The 18,216-nt window shown below is 42.4% G+C and overlaps 1 protein-coding gene across 4 annotated transcripts in view; it reads left to right on the plus strand.

Moving 5' to 3' along the window:
* The window catches only part of COL4A6 (collagen type IV alpha 6 chain), a 186,079-nt gene that overhangs the window by 123,586 nt on the left and 44,277 nt on the right, over positions 1-18,216 (plus strand). For all 4 annotated transcript variants that reach the window (XM_074962489.1, XM_074962490.1, XM_074962491.1 and 1 more), the window contains 10 exons: positions 1,940-2,056; positions 4,761-4,829; positions 6,525-6,560; positions 7,565-7,627; positions 8,788-8,823; positions 9,138-9,179; positions 10,416-10,508; positions 12,255-12,308; positions 14,852-14,911; positions 17,402-17,446. In XM_074962489.1, the coding sequence (XP_074818590.1) occupies positions 1,940-2,056; positions 4,761-4,829; positions 6,525-6,560; positions 7,565-7,627; positions 8,788-8,823; positions 9,138-9,179; positions 10,416-10,508; positions 12,255-12,308; positions 14,852-14,911; positions 17,402-17,446 (615 nt within the window). The remainder of the gene's footprint in view (positions 1-1,939; positions 2,057-4,760; positions 4,830-6,524; positions 6,561-7,564; positions 7,628-8,787; positions 8,824-9,137; positions 9,180-10,415; positions 10,509-12,254; positions 12,309-14,851; positions 14,912-17,401; positions 17,447-18,216) is intronic.

Consider the following 18,216-nt stretch of genomic DNA (forward strand, 5'->3'; position numbering starts at 1 on the left):
AAAGTGAGCCACTCACAGAGGTTTGCACCTGTTGAACTAATTCAGCTTAAATTCAGATCGTTAGTTAAACCAGTGTAACTCACTGTGTAGACAAGACCTGAGAGTTCTATTTCCAAGACTGCCACTAAGTTTCTGTGTGTCCTTGGGCCAGTCACTTCGACCCAGATCTTCAGAGGTATTGAGGCTCCCAGCTTCCATTGAAATCAGGGGAAGTTAGAGGCCTAAATACCTTTGAGGATCTTGGCCTTAACCTCTCTGTGCCCCTGCTATGCTAGTTTCATCATGGATGAGGGGTTTGAGGTGCAGGATGGGGCTCCAGGTTTGGGGGGGCTCAGGGCTGGGGCTCGGGTTGGGGCTCGACGTTGGGGCACGGACTTACCTCCGGCTGCTCCCGGTCAGCGGCACAGCCTAGGGGGCTAAGGCAGGCTGCCTGTCTGTCCTGATACCGCATTGCACGTGCCCCGGAAGTGGCCAGCAGGTCCGATGCTAGTAGGCGGGGGGGCAAGACGCTCCCCTGCTGCTCTTGCTTGCCGCAGGCACCACATCCCAGCTCCCATTGGCTGGTTCCCAGCCAATGAGAGTGCGGAGCCGGTGCTCAGGGTGAGGGCAGCACATGGAGCCCCCTGGTCTCCCCGCCTAGTAGCCGGACCTGCTGGCTGCTTCCGGGGCGCAGCACGGTGCCCCAGGAAAGGTAGGAACTGGCCTGCCTTAGCACCGCAGCACTGCTGACCAGACCTTTAGCAGCCTGGTCGGTGGTGCTGACTGGAGCTGCCAGGGTCCCTTTTCAACTGGATGTTCTGGTCGAAAACCGGACACCTGTCACCCCAAGTGAGGCATGAGAATGAAAGTGACGTGAATTTGGCTCCAACGGTCAGGCATGAAGAATGCAGCATTCTGTAGCTCATTTTTCACTTCCCTCGGATGTGTCATTAATGTATCTAATGCTGCACCATAAAGATGAATCTTCAGGATTAATTGAAAATGGCTTGTGAAATGGTTCAGGGCTAGGGCCGTGGAGACAGACAGAGCTGTCAGATATGTACTGCTCTCCTTCTGGTCACAAAATTCTGCCTCTGAATGGCACAAATCTCATTCCTGTGCGAAGGAGGATGGAATGAGGAGACACTTAATACCCTGGCATTTTCTTTGATTGATGGTTCTGCCTGCCCTTGTATTGTCCACACAACCCCTATGTCACTCAAGAGAAAGTAATTAAAAGGGCCATATTCTGATCTTCTTTACATCAGTGTAAATCAAGAGTGACCCCACTGTAGTTAATGGAGCTACCCCAGTGTAAAACTGGAGATCAGAATCAGGCTCATTTCCCTGCTATTAACTGATCATTACAATGACTTTTGTTCAAGGCAATTAGTTAAAGGCTTTCGGGTCAGTGAAATAATTTGAATGTAGAACAGTTTGGAACTGTCAGTGCGCAGCACTGTTGGGCCTATTCCTGCTCTGTCTCTTATACATTCAGCTCCCACTGATGGCAACTAGGAGTTACACCCCTCTGTGCACTAGGCCCATTGCCTGCTGTTTCCTACCAAGTGTGCTGTATTGCTTGCACTGTGCTGGAGGAATGTAGAATGAATACTGCCCTGCTAGGACCCCACAAACAGGAGATGTTTGTGCTTCTTTTGACACCATCCCAGGGAGACAGATTTTAATTAATAATCAGATAAATTTATCTAAGAGTTTTGCAGTCAGGTTCCAAAGTAGAGAGCGCAGGCTGATTAAGCTCTTACTACTGCCCTCTGCAGGCTTGACTTTCTTTGCAGGTGGAGGAAAGCTGCCACACGGCAGAACTCAGGGGTGAACCCTAGACTGTCTTTGTGTTGTGCTGTAATGTGGTAGACAATAGGATTTGTGGGACAATATTTTTAGTGCTAAAATATTGTATATAATTAATTCTCTCTCTTTCTCTCTCTCTTTCATACAGGGCCACCCTGGCCAGCCAGGGCCCAGAGGTTTTCGTGGCCTTGATGGCTGCAATGGTTCTATTGGGAGTCCTGGTGTTTCCGGGTTGGATGGGTTTCCTGGTACACAGGGGCCACCTGTACGTTCTTAGGCTAACACAGTATTTTCTGGCGCTCTTGCTATTTACTAAATGACTCATGAATCCTGGGGAACATTGATAGTGTTATTTGAAATCAACTCATGTTGTTTCTAGGTGAATTTTTTTTTAGATTCAGTGAATAAAAGAGTAACTTTAAAAGATAAAGTTCCTGAAGGTGGGTATGTTGCCACATTAGAATAAACCTTCAGTCCCTGACAATCCTCACGTGGACTTCAAGGTGAACAGGATCTAGCCCTTATGTGTTTAATTCTGCGAGGTGCTGAACACCCCGAGGTCTCATTGACTGACTGTAATAGGAATTGGAGGCACTTGCAGGATCAGCCAGAAGACCCCCAATTCAGAAAAGCATTTAAGTGTGTGCTTCAGTTCCATTGAGTCAATTGAACTGAATCATGTGCTTAAAGTGAAGCATGTGCTTTAAGCACCCTTCCTGCATATGGGTACTTTCATGAACTGTGGTCTAACTCGGGAAATTGAGGTCTTAGGATACTTAGGAAAGATTACCAGCAATTTAACAAGCTGAATAATTGATTTACTAGTTGTAATGGTTGCTCTGGATACCTCTTGTTATGAGTAGCATAACATAGTTTTGTGCAGTATGTCACAAGATATGTCTAGCTGATGCCAACTCTCTTCAGTCCCTTGCAAGACACCTTTTCATAATGTGTCAATTGTTGGCTAGATGGAAGGATTTCAAGTTAAGTCTCAAACTGTTTGACTAGTCTAATTCCACTTGACAACCTAACAGTGACTATAGTCTTGACTTGCTCATTTCCATGGCACTGTTGGGAATCCATTAGTGCATTATGCAAGTCTGCATTAATCTATATTTGCTAAACAACATCAGCAAAAAAGACTAATGGTAAAATTTTCAAAAGCATCTAAGTCTCACTGAAAGTCAATGGGATTTAGGCTCCTTAGTGTGTGAGTCACTTTTGAAAATGGGACTAAAGCTCCTAAATTACTTGGAAAAAAGAAAAGGAGTGCTTGTGGCACCTTAGAGACTAACAGATTTATTTGAGCATAAGCTTTCGTGAGCTACAGCTCACTTCATCAGATACATTCAGTGGAAAATACAGTGGGGAGATTTATATACATAGAGAACATGAAACAATGGGTGTTACCATACACACTGTAACCAGAGTGATCACTTAGGGTGAGCTATTACTAGCAGGAGAGCCAGTGGGGGGGAACCTCTCCTCACTGTATTTTCCACTGAATGCATCCGATGAAGTGAGTTGTAGCTCACGAAAGCTTATGCTCAAATAAATGTTTTAGTCTCTAAGGTGCCACATTCCTCCTGTTCTTTTTGTGAATACAGACTAACACGGCTGCTACTCTGAAACCTGTCATTAAATTACTTGGGCACTTTTTAAAATTTTACCCTAAGCCTTTAAATAAAGCATAAAGATATGCAATTATTTTCAAGTTGTACAGTACCCTAGACACAGAATGGACTGGAAAAATGATCTTACAAACTTAACTCATATGAGTAACCCTAAATTCAGTGGAACTACATTGCATGAACAAAGCTTAGTCATGTGAACAATGGAGGAGAGGGAAGAAAATATAGTTGGCAAATACGAGTGACGCTATTAATGTCAATACACTGAATCTGTATAAAAAATGTGGTACAAATGTATGCATGTGTCGAAACCTGAAGTTCACAGGACACTGAAAAACCCTAAGCAATATGATCAAGTTTAAGCGATGATTTCTAGAGAAGCCCATTTACTCATACATACTGTTCAAATTTCTTTTTTTGATAATCCTTGTAGGATTATATTTTTGGCCATAAGAGCTGTTCTGCTCAGCTATCTTCCTTCAAATTAAATTGGCAATTAACATGAAATTACCTAAATTAAATCCAATAGGATGATTAAGATTAAGATCAGCTGGCTAAACCTAGAGCTATAAAATGAATTCATCCTGTATATAACTGCAGTTTCTTCAGTGGAGTTATCCCAGGAATCAGTTTGTCCCATAATGATTAATGTGTCTAAATTAAGTTTAATTCAGTGGTGATTGGTTCAACCCATCACAGAACAGATACGTGTATGAACAGAGATGTTAATAATAGAGTTACATACTATCAAAGAATATGTTAAAAATACTGGGACTCAAGCCTTGTCTACACTAAAGGGGGGAGATAGACCTAAGTTACACAACTTCAGCTACGTGAATAATGTAGCTGAAGTCGATGTACTTGGATCTACTTACAGCAGGGTCCACAGTACACTATGTTGACTGGAGATGCTCTCCTGTCGACTCCCCTTGACTTCTTGTTCAGGTGGAGTATAGGAGTCAACAGAGGAGCGATCAGTGGTCAATTTAGCGGGTCAAGACCTGCTAAATCGACTGCCTATGCATCAATTGCCGTGCGTCGAACCCCCAATAAGTGTAGACAAGCTTTCAGTTGTCTGAATCCTCAAAATAAGAGAAAAATCTAAAGTAAGTGGGGAGAATACCAGATAAAATGTTTGTAGAGCTTGATTTAATTATAGCATGAAGATGCTTTGGTGTGAGAAGGTAAATATAAAGGGGTAGGTCCTCAGCTGGTATAAATTAGCATAGCTCCATAGAGGAGGATCTGCCTCAGTGTATTTTGCTGAAAAAAAAATTCAAATTTTTTTAATACAGATTATAGAAAAATAGCTTTGTAAATTCATTCTTTTAAAAACAGGGTCGCTTTGGTCCCAAAGGTCCCAAAGGAGAACCTGCGTATGCCCAAGGTGGCCTTAAAGGAAGTAAGGTAAGAATTGTCAACATGCAGGAGAAGACATAGCAGAAGAAACCTACATGCGCTCTGAATGCTACAGGGTTGATACTGTAGGTTAAATCACTCACAATGTTGGGCAAGGGTGCCATGGGTATGCTTAGATGCAGAGACACAAATTATGGCTTATGAAAGCAGGCCATAGCTTTATTTTTAACAACATAAACATTATTACACTGAAAACCTACAAGTACGTAGTCCTTGCAACACAGATGCAAATTGTTCATCCGTCAGCAGGACTAATGTAGACCCACAGGAGCATGCTCACCATGTCCGATTGTCCCCATATAGTTAGTAGACCATTGTTGTAGGGCACACCTAAGGGTCTGGCACCTCTAATGCCAATTCCTGCACCTGCAGAAACCAACCATCCTCAAACTGAGAATGAGGGACCTCCTGCAGGCTTGTCCTGCCTTGTGTGAAGCAGTGGCAGGAGCTTCTAGGTGCAGGAATAACATGGAAGAGACCTTCTGTAGCAGCCATGACCCCTCTGTACATGGTCGCCTTCTCTCTCACATTAGGTCTGTTGTGATAAAAAGCCAATGGTAGTCCTTGCCCTTAGAATTCCAGAGCGAAATCTGTGGCAAAAATTCCTATTGACCTCAGTGGGGCCAGGATTTCACCCTGTCTCCATTAGTCAGGTAAAGCCACTGGATCATTTCTGAGTGCGACCAGCAAAATCTCTAGTGTATGTTAACATTACTCTTGCCATTGGATTCCAAGCACTACCTGTTATCCCCATTGCTCTTTGACTGGGATGTACCAACTGGAAAGCTATTACATTCTTTAAACACATGAACATTATGGACTCGGTCCTGGCCCCAGTGAAGTCAGTGGGAGTTTTGCCACTGACTTTAGTTAGGTCAGGATTTCACCTTATGTGATTAATGAGGAACTGAGATGTTTTTATACCTGAAGTAGAATTTTTATATATATATAAGAGTTTTGATTGCACAAGGAATGCAGGATCTGGCCTGAATCTACAAAGGGCTCAATACTTCCAGTGGGGTTCTGAACAGGTTGCATTAAAGCCATAGAGATTTGAAGGCATTCATTACCTTTCTGCATCCAGCCCTTGATATATCAAGTAAGGGAGAGAGAGAGTGTGTGTGTGTGTGTACATACCTACTCTGGTGCTACATAGGTACTCACTACTACTAAGTTATTAGAACTAGTCAAAGTGGAAAAAATTTTACAGAATTTTTTCTCCTTTTTTGGTCAAAGTTTTGAAGTTTTCTGACCAGTTCTATCAATTATATACACTAACTTATTAATTTTTATTAAATAGATAATTATTCATGAACTTAGACGTTCATGGAAAATAATCACCATCTGAAATGTTAATAATAAAAGGTATGTTTAACAGTAAACAGCACTTTTAAAATTTTTTTTTTAAAAAATACAATATTGTACTGTTCACTGTACAGATTTGATTTTCTCAGTGTTGCCTTTGCTCAGACATATATGAATGCAGTTGCCATGGCTCATGGATTCTGGACTTCCTTCACTGTCTGATCCAAATACATATTATTTAAGTATGAATATTTTTTCTAATTACGTGATCTAATATTTACGTACCTAAAATATTCCTGTTTATACAAAATATAATGACCATAAATTATATTTTGTTATTATAATGTATTTTTCATGAGTTTATTTTTTAATTTTTAGGGTGAAAATGGTCTTCCTGGATTGGATGGGATTTCTGTAAGCTAATTAATTTATTTTTGAAATCATGTTTTTATGAGTATTACTGTAAAGGAAAATAATACTATAGTTTTTTAGGTCAATTCCCTCACATTAACTGTTTGCATTAATCAGCTTAGGCACATTTCTGCTCAGTGGTCCAAATTCTGATCTCAGTAAATCCAGAGTAATTCCACTGGCTTCAGTTACATTACTCCAGATTTGCACCATAGCAAAGGAGATTGGATTTTGGCCATACCTGCAGTCAATTTTACATTTAAAGCCAAACACCCTTCTAATGCTAAACTCTGTAACAATGATTTTCCAGATAAACAAATGCTGATAATGTCAAATGAATTGTTATGTGTTTTAAATTAGATGCATTTTTCCAGGGACATTGTCTATGATTTTAAGACACACCCTGCCTTCAGCTTGTCAGGATTTCATTAGGAAAGGCCTGATCGTTCTGTAGGTTTTTTCAATCTGCTCTTCCTTGCGATTCCCATTCCATCACTGAAGAATTGAAAGGGACACTGCCAAGTTGAATTTGGCCTTGAATTAATATTTTGTAAAAGCAAACTTTTATCAAACATAAGGCTAATGGAAATGGTTCCCTTATCTGTCACCATGCGCCTCCTTCTACAGTTTTTGGAGGGAAAGTTCCAAAATGGCAGAGCAGTGTCTTTTTAAGAGCCTAGTCTTATGAAATGCTGAACATCCTCAGCTCCCAGGGAAGTAAGTGAATTTAAAGGTACTCAGCATCTCATCGAAGGTACTTGTTATCTCACGTGATGGACAAAATTAATGTTTGCTTTTGGGGTGAGGGTATTTGCTTTGTTAATGAATAGAAGTCAGTGTTGTGTTCTGGTCTGTCTTCTTGTGTCTTAATATTTTCTCATGTATTAAATTAACTGGGATCAGGCATCAGTGAAGGGCAGATAAGAATGGTGACAACTGGTTAAATGGGAGGGTGGGATCTGAAGGGTTGAGTTCTTTAATACATTTCCTAAAACTTTTTATGATAGGGTCCAAAAGGTTTCCCTGGCCCAGCAGGTTCTGTGGGTCCTATAGGATTGCCAGGTTTGCAGGTAAGGAAACCTTCACCTTTGCATTCAGTGTTGTTAATAAAGTAGAGCTATACACAGGCATTTTTCCACCATTGTCCATTTTCATGTCCCTGAAATTGTTTGTTTTTATTACCTATGTGAAAATGGTGATTTGGCTACAAAAACCTGCATGGCTGTGGAACCGAAGTGAAAATCATTGCCTTTGAAAATGTAATAAAAACAGGAACGATTTCAAATTTGCAATAATAGGAAAGCTCCGTTCACTCTCTTCATCCACCTTGGTGAACCCATTCCAGTGCAGACTCACTGCATGGAACCTAATATTGGGAACAACATAAGTAGTTGGCCTTGTAAGTACAAACTGGACAAGACAGCATGATGTAACACTCAAAATGGGAGGAGAGGAAGTTGGATCCACTGTAGAGCAAAACTGACCATGTTTATACAAGAAGGGATTGCAAATGCAGCAGCATCACTTTTAAATATAGAATATTTTTGAATTCAGAGTATATTGCGGGCACTAGAGTAAAACTTCTGCTCCTTGTATGGAGTATTGGTCACTAAGGCCCAATCCTGCAAACACATGCATGCTTGAATTTATTAATGTGAGTAGTTCCTACTCATGGTAGCAAAAGTTTAAGCATTTGCATGTTTGCATGTTCAGGCCTAAGTCCCCATGCAATAACCTGAAAAATCACCTTTGATAGAGATGCATTCAGGAGACTAGAAGATGGTTTCAGTTTGGCTCGTGTAAAAATGCAAAAACTGCAGAACACCTGTGTCATTTTTGTGAAATGAGTTCAATTTGGGCCCATAGATGCTTCAACTAGGGATGCTGAGGGTGCTACTGCACCCCCTGGCTTGAAGTGGTTTCCATCATACACAGGGTTTATAGTTTGGTTCAATGGCTCGCAGTACCCCCACTATACAAATTGTTCCAGCACCCCTTTTTGGAGCTGTAGTTTTCTTCAAATTGTTCATTTTAATTTATCACAATGACAATATGCTTTCCTGGCCACTTAAAACCACTGAAGGTCAAGGCCCACTGACGTCAATGGGTCTTGGGTCATCCTCAACTGAGCAACACTTCAAAATTATGTTAAACACCCAGACATTTTTACATAGTTTGCAGCCAAGTTTAAAGTTAAAATAAATAAAATCTTGATCTTGTTCATGTTTAGGGGCCACCGGGTACAATGGGGCCACCAGGACCAAAAGTGAGTACCTTCCCTTCATGTCTGCTTTTCATACCTGAGTACTAAAGAGAGACATTCCAGATTTTTTGCGGGGAGTTTATTATTTTTTATCGTTTCTGTTTTCATCCATTTAAATGTAAATATTTTATACCCTTGGATGAAAGGTGCTAACCCAGGCCAGGATTTAGCAAAGTACTTGTGCATGTGATTAAGTCCCACTGAAGTCATATGCTTGAGCACTTTGCTGAATTGTGACCCTAAGTGCTAATTTGTCGTCGTCGTCGTCGTCGTCTTCTTCCTTCTTTATTCATTAATTCTTACTGTTTTTTCCTCAGGGTAACATGGGATTAGGTTTCCAAGGAGAGAAAGGTGCAAAGGTAAGTGGAACAGATTCACTTCTGTAGAGAACTACAAAAATAGTTATCCATAGTCCCACACGTGCCCACTAGAAATATCCCCTTCAGACATGAGTCCTCAGCTCTGGCATTGAGAAGCTCACTACGCATTGTTATTTGACCCTGTGTTGGTAGTTCTCAGAAGGGGGATAAACAAACAGGAGGTGATTTCCCAAGAAGAATTTCTTCTAGGACACTTACTACCATGGTCAAGAATTCAACCCAGAGATATTTAGAAGACAAAATGGAGTCTGAATAGGAGGAGAGCTAAGATTGCAAAGGGAATGGGTCTAGAGTTTGGGAGGCATTCCTCACAGCTGGAAAGGCAGTGGTGGATAGAGAGGAGAATGAGAGAAAATTCTTCAGTGCCCTGATCCCTCATGATGCTGAGCATCTCCTGCAAGGAAGGACTCCACTGAGAGATGATGGTACCTCAGTACCTGTCGGATCTTTATCCTTCATTCCATTCCATTCCATTTCTTAGGTAGCTCTCCTGTTAAATTAAACCCACTTAGCTTGGTGAATATAATGGGTTATATTCTGGACTGACATAAACTCTGTACAGGCCCATTGTCCTCAGTGGGATTTACCTGGCATGCACACAAGTGCCAATCTAGACCTGCTAGAGCCTCGCAGGGTGAGATTTTTCAAAAGTGCCCAGCATTGGCCTGACTCTGCTCCCATTGTGGCTAGTTGTAAAATCCCTATTTACCTCAATGGGACCAGAGTCAGGCCAACACTAAGTGCTCTTGAAAATCCCACTCTGGCTGGTTGTTGGGAAGTGTGGGGAGTGATTACGTGATTGGAAATACACTCCTGCACTTCTGGAAATGACTTCTCCTCACATCGTCTGCTTCATGATGTTTTGTGTTTGTTACATCCCAGTCTTTCTAGTTGCCTTGCCTTTCTGTATTTCATTTTCATCTCTTTTGTATCTGGCTTCAGGGTCTTTCCTGTGTATTTTTCTGTTTTTTCGATCACTGGCCTTTCTTTTTCTTACCTGCTTTTTTACTTCACATTACTTTAATACAACACATTTCGTTCTTGTTAATTTGCAGTCTGACCTTTTGCCTTTCATGGCTAAGCATCCACATCAGCTTTAGTACCTTATCTTGTGCATGCAAGGCCTGAGTTGAGTGGCTTTCAGTGAATCATGGGCCATGCACCTTAGATCTCAGCTGTTCTGCTTCCATTAATATCTTCCCCAATTGTCAACAGGGAGATGTCGGGCTACCTGGCCCTGCAGGTCCCCCACCATCCACTGGGATACTAGAGTTCATGGGATTTCCAAAAGGGAAACCAGGAGCAAAGGTTTGTAAACACAACTCTACTGGAAACAATGCTGAATTGTTGCTTTCCTTGATGCTAAGGCTGAGTGAAGCAGTTAGACAATCCTGGGGCTATTCAAATCCTGCATGGATTGGTTCCTGATGGTGTTTGCAGACTGAACCCTGTGACTTGGTTTGTGAGAGGATAAGAAATGAACTAGTCCCTACAGATTCACTCGGAGGGTCAAAATAGGGCAGCGAGGGGGGAACATTTCCCTCTTCTTCCCATACATGGGTTTTCTCTCTCACTTCAGCCATCTCCAACCCCAGCAAGCCTCGGGGATCCTGAGGAAAGATTCTTCAAACTGAAATAATTCTCTGTGTAAAGGAATACCTTTGCATCAAAATAAGCAACAGCCCATTTTCCAAACACTGGGCCTGATTTGTTGCTCATTAAAGTGAATGGAGATACTCCCGGTGACTTCAGTGGACATGGGTGCAGGCCCAGCTTTGGCAATATTTGTCGCATCTTTTTCAGTAATTGGCTACATTTGCTCAGAGTTGAGACACCTGTTGTGGGAAACATACTATTTAATTTCTGTTCCCTTGGGAAAGGCAAACATTAGCAACTTGTCTTGCCCTCCTGTGATTGTTTTGGATTGTAAAACATGGGTTGTTTGCCTGGAGTAAAAATGAAATTTGGTGATTATATCTCAGGGGTTTTTTTTGTTTTAAAGCCACCCATTACACAGTCCAAGCTAGCTGTGCTGTATGATTCTGCAGCTCTATGAATGGTTAACTGAGCTAGGATCTAGTTTTTTCAGGTGAAGAAGGACTGATCAATACTTTTCTGCACTACTTTTTAAACTGCCTTAAATCCTTTTGAACTGAAATCTCCAGATGCTTGGCTCAGTTCATTATGGTGGATGAGAGAATCCAAGCCCCCGAGAAAGAGGAGTCTTAAGCCTACCTAAGTTATAAAGCTAAAAAAGTGAATGCACAAAATAAAGAGCTGTCACTCATTTCTGCTGGATCTGTGAACTGCAAAACCACATTAGCCCTAGCAGAAAACCTAATCCTCTCAAAAAAATAAATAAGGAAGAGTGAAGCTGTAGCTTTTTTGTTGTTGTTATGCCGCACGTTGGTCGAAAACAATCAGATTCATGTGCTTGATTCTCCTATCCCAGCCAATTATTGAGATATCTGTTTAGCTCATCGGTATTTCTACAAATATAATAAGGATCTGGGATAAATCCTGCAGTCCTTACTCCAGCTCAACTTCCAAGGACTGAGTGAGAGCTGCAGTTTTTGGGCCCTGGATAGTCTCATTTGGGGCCTGATTCTAATCTCACTTCTAACTGTATGTCGGGAGAAACACCCTGTACTCGGTGTGAGTACTCTGGTGTGAGCTCAGACCCAGGCCTTCCTGTTGGATTTCTCTGTCTCACTGTCTGTAGTGTGATGGTAAGTATAATTGTGAAGATGTGTGTTTGTAAGGCTTGATCCTGCCCAAGCTGATTACCTCCCAGGAGGTGCTGAGCACACTCAACTGCTATCAACTTCCATGATAAATGAGGGTGCTGAGCACTTTGCAGCATTGGCCGTTTGGCTTCGAGTTTCCCTTCCAGCTGTGGGCCTCCATCTTATGAAATCATTTGACTGAGGGTGCACTGGGTGACTGTAAAAGGTCCATCTCAATATGCACTTTCAGTGAGCGGGACAAGCCTCTTTTTTTCACCTCATCCCTTTTATGACTCACTCACAGTGTCTGTCCTTTCCTTGTTGGCAGGGTGAGCCAGGCCCTAAAGGATTCCCTGGGATTGGAGGATTACCTGGCCCTCTGGTAAGGCTGTTTTTTTTAAAAATATTCAATGTTAATAGGCTCTGCGTGCCTCAGTGCATTTGAAAATCCCACTGGGTGCCGATTTCTACCTTTAGGCCCCTCCAAGACTTTGAAAATCTGCTGTAAGGCCTGTGGGTTTTGTCCCTCAAGTGGAAATGTATCTGGGGGCTCTTTCTTACACAGATATTGAGACAGTGGTGCTGCTGTGCAACAGATATTACAGTCACTGAAATGCTTTAATTTTGTACACTTGATCTGCAGTTTGCAGAGACGCTGAAGTTAAAGTCATCACAACCCTTCACATGGCCACTAGATGACACCATCTCTTAATGTTCCTTTGCTGTTGCAATACACTAAAAATGCTAGAAAATTTGTACTTCAGGCAACTGTTATTCTAAACACAGTGGTTTTTATTAGGCTTCTTAGACACAGGGCTTAAATTCAGCTGGAGCCATCCGGAGCGGAGTTCTGGTAAATATTTTCAAACCCGCGGGCGCCTCAGCGCACCCCATGGGGCAGAAGCCCTGAGACCCCCTGCCCCACAGCTGTTGCCCGGAGTCCCGAATGGGTTAAGGGTGTGGCGGGCTCCAGGAAATAGTCTCTGAGAATTTAAGCCCTGCTTGGACATATTCCATTCCTCTCGTTAAGGGAGAGTTTGTGTGTGTGTATATCTCGAGTAGTCCTGTCTGAGTCAATGGGACTGCTCCTGTGTGTAAATTAAAGCATGTGGGAAAGTGTCTGCAGGATTGAAGCCTGAGAAGTTCTTAGCCACTGCAACTCTCACTGAAATCAAGGCTTGGCACATCCCTGGATTTGATCCCTATTGGGGTTTTTTTTCTTTTTGGCGGAGGGAGGAGAAGAGAAGAGGAGTCCTTAAAGCTGTTTTCAAATGTTGAAGGTGAAACTGCTGTGTCAGTTTCCTTTTACACTATAAACGGACAAATGGGCTCTCTGATTCCTGTACTGAACTGTTATGTGTCAAATTTCAACCAGCTTTTTACATCTAAGAAATAGATTTGAATCTACTTTTTAATGGTGAATGTGATACCAAATTGCAGTCAGAAGGTTCTGCTGTTATAGTTTATAGAGTTGACTTTTTTCTATTAAGAGAGGCAGTATAGTCCAATGCATAGTTTGCTAGATTGGGAGTTTGGAGACAAATTCAGTTCCCAATTTTGCCACTGATTTGTGTGATTTTGTGATCTTTAAATTCTCTATGCCTTAGTCTCCTTATCTGTAATTAGAGTTAATGATATTTACCCAGGTTCCTAAAGTGCGTTGAGATTCACAAAGTAGAAGTGCTGGGTAAATGTCAAGTAACATGTTACGATTCATTAAGTTATTGTATTGCTGTAACTTCTGTTCGTGGAATTATTGATGCAGTATCACTGCAAACTTCTTCTCCTTGAGTGAGTCAGTGGGCAGCATTTAACATGGCACTCAGATGATTGCTAATGATCTCTGCTGGCACAGGAATCAGGGAGTAGAAGATTCACCATGGACTCACAGTGCTTCCATTGTCCCTTAAGGTTATACATAGAACTGGTCTGAAAAACTTCAATAGAACAGTTCTCCACTGAAGAATGCAGTTTTGTCTAAATGCTTCATGGAATTGTGTCGATTTACCTGAAATTCCATTTTGGGTGGGAGAGTTCTGACAATCTCAAAACATCCTGCTTCGACATTTAAAAAACAAAACATTTTGTTTTTTCCCTCTCTCTGTTTCAGAATGTATTTCTGTTGTTAAAAAAATCAAAATATTGTGATTGATCCAAAATTAAGCAATTTTGCAGAGAATTTTGACATTTTTTTTAGGTTTTGTTCCTAAATGGAAAAATAATCAAATTTCAAGCTATCTAAATCCCCCTGTGACAGAGCTCTGGGCAACAGCTGCTGAGCCAGCCCTCTGGTCCCTGCAACTCTAATTATTTCAGAGCAAACCTCATTAAGAAGAGCTAATTGACGGGCTGAAGAGAACTAAGAGACTAATTAGACCATGAGGCAGATCATACAAAAGGCACAGGAAGGAAGTAGGATGGGAGGAAGCAGAGAGTGGGGGAAAGCGATTATTCTTCCTTGCTTGCCTCTGGAGCTGAGGGCTCCCTAGGTCAATAGGTGTAAGACTGTCTAGTGTACAAAGGTTGGGGAAAACTATTGTAAATAAACTGCACAGTGTGTTTTACCAGAAAAAGGTCTCTGAGCTGTTTGTGGACTTGAGAAGAGGCAGGAGCGAGCAGGGCCGTACTACATCTCCACAAAATGGAATTTCTGTTTTCCATCCAGGTCTAATTATAAGGGAAGGAGGCCCAGGTGGCAGCAGGGTGACTCCTTGTCAACCAGGGTGCTTGCACATACTGCCAGCGGTCTGTGTGGAAGGGTTTTTTTTCTGGGGTTAGGAGGCCCAGTAGAATGTCAACCCAACCTTGCTTCTCTTGTGTATGTTTGTAGAGAGCTGATATACTCACCTCACCTTGGGGCCACATGGCATTTGTCTCCAGATAGATCTGGGAGTTAACATATGTGACTTTGGCTTTTTCCCACAGGGCTTTGGGGGTATCGGAGAAAAAGGAGAAAAGGGGATCCCTGGCTTACCAGGTGGCAGGGTAGGTAACTTTACTGTGGCCTTAAATCCCTGTTCTTGACAGGAGAGGTACAGACTGGAATTTTCAACTTGTTTGTAAAGTCTCTTTATTTGTATTATCATAGTGCCTGGGAGCCCTAGTCCTGGACCAGGCCCCCACTGTGCGAGGCACTGTGCAAACACAGAACAAAAAGATGGTACCTGCCCCAAAGAGCTTACAATCTAAGTGTCAGACACAAGACAACAGATGGGTACAGAAAGATAGGTCAGGGGGTTCAAGGAAACAGTGAGACAATATTGGTAAGTCTAATAAGCAGTGGTCACCAACAGCCTGACGGTTGTCATGTTTTTCCACAAGTGTCACACAGCAAAGGAGAATTTTGAGGAGGGATTTGGAGGAGGAAGGTGAGGTAGGTATTGTGGATGTTACGAGGAGAACCTCCCAAACATGGGAGAAAGCACGAAGGTGCTTGTTTGAAAACATAACAGATGAACAATGGAGGCTGGTGACACAGGCTGATCAAAGACAAGGGTTGACATCTAGACAGCAAATGAGAGATGGTTGGTAGGGTGGGGATAGGCTATGAAGAGCCTTGGAAGTGACAAGTAGCTTATGCTAGATGCCGTAAAGAAGGGGGGCCAGTGGAGGGATGCAAAGAGAGGGATGGCATGGCCCAGGTGACAGGCTGGTAAAATTACCTTTGCAGCAGCATTCCGAACGGACGTGAGCAGATACTGCTACTTGGCCATTCTTATTCTTTAGTCCCGCCTGTTTTCAACCCATTGCAAACCCCATTCCCCTACTTTGCATATCTGCTCATTTATACTTCCAAATGTACATTCAGCTTGACTCTTGAGAACGTGCTCAATCCTCACAAATTCTATCACCAGAGCTTTCATCCATGCTGTAGTCATCTGGGACCGTAACTACAGCAGTCTCCTCCTTGGCCTTACAAATGACAGACCTTTGAGATCAATTCACAAGCAGAAGAAAAGGGCAACTGATATTCACAATGAACAGCCCTATGACCTCCAGTGCTGAGCACCTTCTGTGGGGTTTTGCATCCTCTGTTTCAATGGAAGTTAGTAAGAGTTGAGGGCAGGATAAGGCCCTTTGGGTTCCTTTTCTCATCTGGTCAAGTTTTGGTGCCTTTGCTCCATAGATGTGACCACAGCAGTAGCTCCAAACATAAGAAATGTCATGAGAAAGAAAAATCAACATGCCTCCTTTCTCTTTGATTTTAAATTTTAACAATTCCACATTCCTGTTTTCGCCAATACCCATTTTTTTCTTCTCCTAAGAACATAAGCACCAACACATTGTATATTTGTAGTCCCTCTCATACAGGACTCTTTACTCGCTAGCCTTCTTTTGTGCAGGCATTGATATTTGAACCCATAGGTTTTTTGCACCTGCAGTTTAGGTCACTTGGATTTGCACCCTGCCATGGATTTAAAAACTGGCTAACTGATAGGTCTCAAAATCTAATCTCCGCATATCAGTCTGTTGGAGATGTGGTTAGCCCGCCGGCCAAGGCACAAACTTAACTCTTCTGGGGTAGCAAGAGTCCAAACTAATAAGTTCCAACAAATAAAAGGTTCTTCTGCCTTTTGGGGCTTCTGTTTAGCCTGCTCTCTGGGCCCTGTTCCCAGCACCTTTCTGGACTACCTTTAAGAGTCTTTCAGACTCTGGTATAGAGCACTTGGCCCCCAAGCTGGTTCCCCTGGTGTACCATTCTCAGACCCTGACTCAGAGCCTTCCACAAGAGCCTGTCCTTTCCCCATGGTTCCTCTCCACATGGCCCTCCTTACTCCCACTCTCTCAGGCTGGGAAGCAGCTAATTAATTATGGCACAGGTGTGGTTGGTTTTCTCTCCCCTTAAAGGGGCCAATCACCTGTGACCGTGTCCCTTAGTCTGAGAAGTGCTGTTGGTTTGAGAATATATATCTCAAACATGGTACCTGCCAAGAAGACCTGCCCACTCCCCGTCAGGTGACAGTCACACAGCCATCCTTCAGACTGCCCTGAACAGCCTGCAGAGATGTGCTTTTCACATACAACATGAAGACCAAAAGGATTCTGCTGCTTTTTGTCCTTCAAAAGTTTGAAATTATTTTTCAAGATAAAAATGATCCATCTCTTAGTTTTATAATGTGAAACTCAACACCAAGGGTTCAGTAAGTTGAGAAACCAGGACTGATTTTGTTTATAAGTACTTCAACTGTGCTAAATATGACAATGGTTACACAAAATGAGACAGCTTTTGGCCTTTATACAGTTGAATTCTTCTAGAAATGGCTTTTGATACTCAAGTTGTTTAGGGTGAAATCGTGACCCTATTAACTTCAGTGGGGCCAGGCTTTCACCTTTAGATGTTAAGTTATTAGGAGCAAAATTCACATATTTGTGTGTGTTCATACAGTACCTAGCATATTGTGACCTAAACCTGATTGTGACTTTTGAGTATGAAAGAAAGATAAAGGTTAAATAACACGTATTTTTCTGTTCTAGGGATTTCTGGGATTGGATGGATCTGATGGGTTTCCAGGGAGAAAGGTACCAGGCTTGTTTAATTTTGGAAATACTTTTAATGTCTCAAGAAGTCATCTGAGCGCCTAGGGTCTTCTCCTATTATCCCATCCCCTGTCCTCCTTAATGGGCTCCACATCAATGTCCCTTTCTGGGACATTGAGAGTTGGCCAGAAGAATGTCTAAAAACCAATGTAAGATTTTCTCTCCCTAACCATTTTCCCCACCGGAGGCTTAGAAAGTAACCACCACAGAGATTTGAAACTGTACGCTCCCTCCCAGTGTAACCAACCCTCTCACTTTTCCTTTGTCAGGGCCATCAGTTACAGAGTGTCCTGCACCCTGGTGCAAATGGTCAGTGCATTAACTATCTGAAAGGTTGTGAAGGCCCTGGCACCCTCAGTTGTACCAGTGCAATGTGGTCACAGAACAGCTATCATAGCTATTTTTCACCAGCTTATATGCAGGCATTGAACACTAAGATGTTGGCAGGTCCTTGGGGGCGTGGAGGGTTAGGTTGGATCCTCACTGCTTTCTTGTCTAGCCCTGTTTTCACGGTTACTGTATGTGAGAGTATTTCCCAGTATACTTTAAAGTGAATGGTCATGAGACAGAAATGAGTCTTGAGAAGCGGGATTCTGAACCATGCTGTTTATGAGCTGGTCTGTGGCTATCCAGGAATTCAGGATCACAGACTGGGATAGAACCCAACAGACTTTTCTCTATGAGAATTCCCTTTAAATGCCGCCACAGCTTGGCTTATGACCTACATTGGAGCAGGATTTGATAGTCATTCC

This window comes from Natator depressus, chromosome 9, assembly GCF_965152275.1.
Source record: "Natator depressus isolate rNatDep1 chromosome 9, rNatDep2.hap1, whole genome shotgun sequence".
In the NCBI taxonomy this organism is placed as follows: Eukaryota; Metazoa; Chordata; order Testudines; family Cheloniidae; genus Natator; species Natator depressus.